At 35.6% G+C, this 6,084-nt stretch overlaps 1 protein-coding gene across 3 annotated transcripts in view; it reads right to left on the minus strand.

Annotated features, from left to right (window-relative positions):
- TRPC7 (transient receptor potential cation channel, subfamily C, member 7) overlaps positions 1-4,356 on the minus strand; it is a 286,556-nt gene extending 282,200 nt beyond the window's left edge. For all 3 annotated transcript variants that reach the window (XM_006899492.1, XM_006899491.1, XM_006899490.1), the window contains exon 1: positions 4,137-4,356. In XM_006899492.1, coding sequence (XP_006899554.1) covers positions 4,137-4,138 — 2 coding nt within the window. In that variant the 5' untranslated portion in view covers positions 4,139-4,356. The remainder of the gene's footprint in view (positions 1-4,136) is intronic.
- Positions 4,357-6,084: the final 1,728 nt, after the last annotated feature.

A 6,084-nucleotide genomic window follows, 5' to 3' on the forward strand; every position in this document is an offset into this window, starting at 1 on the left:
CAACTCATGGTGATACTATGACCAAAAGGCCTAAAGCACCTCTACAACTATCCATATTTATCAAAGTTCATAGAGTTTCCAGAGGCATGTTATTTAGCAAGTGAATGCCACCCCTGTTTCTATGAATATATCTAGTTAATATATCTTTGCCATTTTATGTTGATATCATGTAAATTCCCGTTTAAGGTATCACATGAGTTGAAAGAGTCTATAAAAGATGCATGCCCGATAGTAATTGGGTCAACAATAGTTGGTGACCAAACCTACACTCAGAACATGTCAGACATGTTGCTCTGCTTTTCCCCCCCATATGATCTTGTCACAAGATTAGGGCCAGTAAGAACAAATTATTCCCCATAAAATGTAAGTGGAACGTGTTAATCTATAATTTAATGTTTTTATTTAAACTAAACTTTGAATAAAAAGGCATTTTATTTGCATATATTATCAATATAATGAGTGATCAAACTCATCAAACACGTTAATTAAGATACTGTATTTTTCATTATCCAAAAATGCATACATTGACATTTGATGTCATTGAGAAGAAGGGTTCTAGTGGAAACAAAACCATATTTGAGAGGAGGACTGATTATTAAACTCCCTCTTGATCCTTGGTTGCTATTTTTATCAAGCAGCTTTTACAGACACATCAGCCAGTCTGAAGGAAACCAGATGTCAGTGATCCATGAAGAGTATAAATTCTATATGCTAAGTCTAGTTGCAAATGAAATGTCCAGGAAGCCTTTTGAAGACAGATGGTGCAGTTAATTACAAATGAAGGAAAGACGACTTAATAAAAAAAATTTCTTAAGATATATTTTAAATTTTTATTTTGCTAAGAATCACACATGCGCAAGTGGTTCCTATAAAAACTACACAAGCCTAAAACCAATTCAATCTGTAGTGGGCGATTGGATATAAAACCAAACAATATCCAAAAGTCAGGTCTGACATCATGGAACACTCAGCTTCTGATCTGTGCATGCTCTCCCAAGTGTACTGACCAGGGCAATAGTGCTGAAATAGTGAAATGATTTGGAATCCTCTCTTTTATTTATATTTCATTCATCAATAGGAGAGAAATAATAAAATCCACCTTTAATACTTCTCAGGAACACTGTGAAGATCAAATGCCCTGCATTCTATAGACTTTACTAAAATATGCCTAATAGTAGAGATCAAAACCTTATTTATCAATACATTTAAAGAAATTATTATTGAAATTGGCTCATATTTAACTCAACACTGTTATATTAAATATATTTTTCTATGTAACTAATATCGTTAATAGTTTATTACACCTTTACTATGTGCCAGGCACTATTAAGTGCTTTATATGCATTATCATTTTAAATGAACACAACAAGATCATGTGATGAACTTAGACATTTTCCTAAATGACTATTTAATCATAATGATTAACATTTATTATCCATTAACCATGTACCAGGCATTATGTTGAGTACTTGGCACGAATTATAATGTAAAATTCTCACAAACTAATGCATGATGCAGGTGCTATAATCATTCCCATTTAACAGATGATGAATTGAGATCAGATGAAGTAACTATTTATAAAAACTACAAGACTTGGAGGCAGTGAAGCCACTATTAGGAGTACCACCTGTCTGATGGAAAACTCATATTTTTGGCCAGTACATAATTGCAATTCACTTTTCTGGCCAGTACATAATTGTAATTCACTTTTCTGGCCAGTACATAATTGTAATTCACTTGGCTTCCTACTCCCCCCTTCTCCCTAAATTCTTTTACACTCTAGTTTCCCTATTGCAGTGGTAGCTCCTTGAGGTCAAGAGTGCCATTTATTTATGTTTATAAGAACTTGGGTTCTTGCATCATTGGTATCAGCCATGACCAAATAATTGGACCAGCTCCTTCTCAATCGTGTTCAAATAACAGATCTCCTTTGATCTGTTTTGGTCATTAAAGAAGACCAATAAAATAGAGTTGTTATTGTTTATCTGTGTCATCCTCATAATAGACAGAAGGGCCATATAAACCTTATAATTACTGTTTCCTACGTGAATTCTGAAAAATTCTCCAATAAGACATGAGTTCTAAAGCAGGATCAGTTTCAATTAGTTGCATTACAAATGATAGTTCGTAAGTTGTTAGGTAAGAGCTAATATCAGAGGTGGCAAGTCTCTTAGGCAGTGAGGGCAGAATATTCAGGCATTACTACTTAATAATTCTTTTCCATAATTTTATATATTGGCAAAGGCACCCAACTTCTTTCTAGGTTTCACCTGCCTTATCTGTTGAATTTGGAGTAAGGTATTACATTAATGCCTAAAATAGAGTATTTATTTACACTGAATATTATTAACCCTGTTTTAGTCCTTTTCAGCCACAATAATTGTACATTCCTTCTGGTTTTCTGAAATAGAGGCAATAATTTACTTGCACAGCATACATATTTTGAATAAGAGGAAAAAGTGCCCACTTAATTCACCCCATAGCATCCATGAGTTCCCACACCTTACTGGTCATATAGTAAATACACCAAGTACTCTTTTTCTGTTTAATACAATCAATTAGGATACATTTTCCAACCAATTCAATTAATGTGAGATATTTTCTCCATTATACCTTGGATTGAAAAATACTGTCTAGAATATATACTAATAAATGATTCTCTATTTTCCCCCCACAAAATAATGTAATTTAAACATAAGATAATTAATACTTTCACACTACCCTATGTATTAGGGTATCACTTTGTGTGTTTCTTTAATTCTTATGTTTAATTTTTTATTTCTTGGGAATTGAGAAGTGAAATTAGATGTTTATACCACATTGCCTATAGCTCAAAAAAAAAAAGCTAAAACAATAAGTTCTAATAGTTACAAGATCTTTTTTTCTTCATAGATTTTCCTTGGGGAAAAATACAGTTAATTTAAAATTGACTTTATTGACTTCTATGACAAAATCTAAAATGGACCTTACTACCAGAATGTAAGGTCTTTAAATCATGAAATGACAATACTGGGAAAAGTAACATGGCAAATATTTATCTGTAGAGAACATTGATTGCTCTCCCTCAGCAAGGACTCTTGGCAGCTCTCATGCAAAGTACCACATGCATTCTGCAATTAGCTTCAGCTAAGCTCTACACAGTTCTAATTTTTCTAGGTTAATTACTGCCTAAAGGAGTTAGCTAGTCTACATGCCCGTAAGCTTAAGAATGTTTATGAAATTATAATTGTGACAAAGAATCTTGGTCAGATGTTTAATAATTGAAACAGTGTCATTGTTAAAAAGATCTTAGAGTGGATTTAAATGATATCCATATGAAGATTCTACACAATGTGAGTTCATTCATAAATAGACTCAATATTTCAGAACTGGGAACCACCAGCAGGTGGCATTCTGAGGCAAAAATTCAGGGTAGATCATTATTGCCTCTTAGATTATCCTGAATTCATTAAGCCTTTAAATTGCAATCCATGGCAATAGCATCCTGATTGTGTCTACTCAATCATACCTAAGTGAATTTATAACTTCAAACTGCAAAGGAAGATTTATTTTATGCTCCAAAGTTCTGCCCAAATTACATCTCTTCTATTAGTAACAAATTTGTAATTTTGAGAAGGATACCTAAAGGAGACACATATGGCTCAGACCATACTATCAACAAAGAAAACATAACCTTTTTCTTTATTTCTACCTGTAGTTCTTTAATTGTGGCTATTTATTTAGAATATAGGTGAGGTTCCCCCCCCTTCTGTCTCATTCTGTATATTAAAGTAAATACAAACACAAAACCTTCAAATTAAAAAGCTCTCATTGGTGAAGTAGGAGAAGAGACAATGCACACACTTTCTTCTAGGAATAAAACTACACTTCATCACAAAAAGGATAGGCTATTAAGGTGAGTTTTTTGTTTCTAAATAGCTTTGCAAACTTAGACTCCTCAAAAGAAGTAAATATATATTTATATTTATTTATATCCCCCCATTAATCCAGCAAACAAGAAAGATTTCAGGACCCCATTTACATCTAAAAACCTAAGCAATGTATTAAAAGGTGAATAAGTAAAAGTTTAATTCCACATTTCAAAAAGATAACATGATCTACAGAAAAATCAATATGAACGAACCACCATCGCTTACATTGAGAGTAAAATACGCAACCTTGTCCCTCTAGATAACCGGAATCCGGTGTTGACTCCCAGGAACCTGGCTCCCCATGGGTGGTAGGCGAAGAGGTGCTGCTCTCCGTGGTGCTGAAGTAAAGAGCTGGCTGAGTGAGTGGAGTTGCGAGGCTGCAAAAGCGCGCTCCGCTGTCCTTTGTGCTGCAATGGCAAAGATCACTTTCGGAGCCAGACTCGTGTTGTCGTTCCTTTCCTAATTTAGGGGAAATTTCCCAGGGAATATGACGGAGAGGCATCCGTGTGTGAGACTGGTGTACGGTGTGGTGAAGGGTTGGTATAGTCCCCACCCCCTTTCCAGACAGTTGCTTTGAAAAGGAGGAAGCAACTCCGCTTTTCTACCATAGCCCCTCAGAATTTCTACCTGGCCCCTCCCCTGCCACAGATCAGAGCATCTCTCTCTCTCTCTCTCTCTCTCTCTCTCTCTCTCTCTCTCTCTCTCACACACACACACACACACACACACAGCAGTTATATAAAGCAGCAGGTTCCTGGCTCCTAAGGCAGAATTTCTATTGGTTTAAACAGAAGAAAATTGAGAAATGTGCTGGTTTCCTACCTGTTGTGTCTGTATCTGTGTTTACAGAAAGGAAGGATAAAAACTAAAACCAGAGGTGCTTGAAGAGCAACAGAAGTCTTTTCCTTTAATATGCCTCAAGGCCACACCCCACTTTGTCTCCTGTGATTGATTCATTTTCACACTTTACCTTCTTCTTTGATGAGCTTTTTATAGCATTGTCTAAAACAAGAATAGGTAATTTATATAGTTTGAGTTAATAACAAGACTTTTAAAAGACTAGTTTCAATTGCAACTTCTCCTTTTTGTGTAAGGAAACTCCTAGTGCAAAAATTCATTTCGTTTGTGGTTCCCCACCCTGATTGATTTCTCTGTTACCAAATGATATACGAATCTCACACACTAAAGTATTTTGATTACCTCATTGGAGAGAAACATCCTAACTGAAACATTTCTTGTTTAAGTTACATTCATGAATTCCCCCAGCATCTATAATACATCAGAGTGCTTGTTCTTTGAAACCAATACATGGATTAATTACTAATACCCTGCAAATGCTGTCTCTGTGTGCAAATGCAATACTTAAGATTGAAAACCAATGTGTTTTACATGCTGCCATTGTAGGCTTGCTTGTATGAAAATCAGATTGTATTGGTTCCTTAGGGTACTACTAACATTTTTGTTGGAGACAACATGGAATATGGGGATAGGCCTTCAGATTTTTATTTATTTTTTGTGTATGACTTTGGGCACAGTACTTAGTTTTACTAACTTTCTGTTTCTCATATGTGAAGTTATCGTTGGGAGTCATCAAGTTGGCTACAATTAGGGAGTAAAAAGAGCTCTGGTGGCCAAGTAGATAGGGAGTTATGTTGCCATTTCAAAAGCTGGCAGTTCTAATGCACTAGCAGCTCAAAGGGAAGAAAATGGGCATTCTCCACCTGTGAGATTTATAGCCTCTGAATCCCCACTGAAGGGCCATCTATTAATTTATTCTGATGCAACAGCAGTAGTAGAATAAGTTAGGTGGAAAGAATCTAGGTAGTCATGTCTTCTGATGGTTGAGGTAAGAATAAATGGCAATCAAAGGGTGGGTGGGTGTGCTAATAATGTGAGTTTCTAGCATAGCAAATAAGTTATTATTATTTGGGGAACTCTGGTTGCCTAGTATTAAGAAGCTTGACTAAAATCCCAAAGGAACATGATCCTAATCCACCAGATGCTCTGTAGGACAAGGGTCCCCTCTCCCATGCAATTCATTGCCTTTGAAAACCTGCTGGAGGGTCAGCTATGAGTAAGTTCCAACTCAATAGCACACACCAAAAATAATATGTGGAGTCATGTTATTTGTGTTTGGGGAGAACATGTTTAAAGTGGTACACCATTTGTCTGC

The sequence above is a fragment of the Elephantulus edwardii genome, unplaced genomic scaffold (assembly GCF_000299155.1).
Source record: "Elephantulus edwardii isolate Elephantulus edwardi_28Jun2011 unplaced genomic scaffold, EleEdw1.0 scaffold00259, whole genome shotgun sequence".
Taxonomy (NCBI): Eukaryota; Metazoa; Chordata; class Mammalia; order Macroscelidea; family Macroscelididae; genus Elephantulus; species Elephantulus edwardii.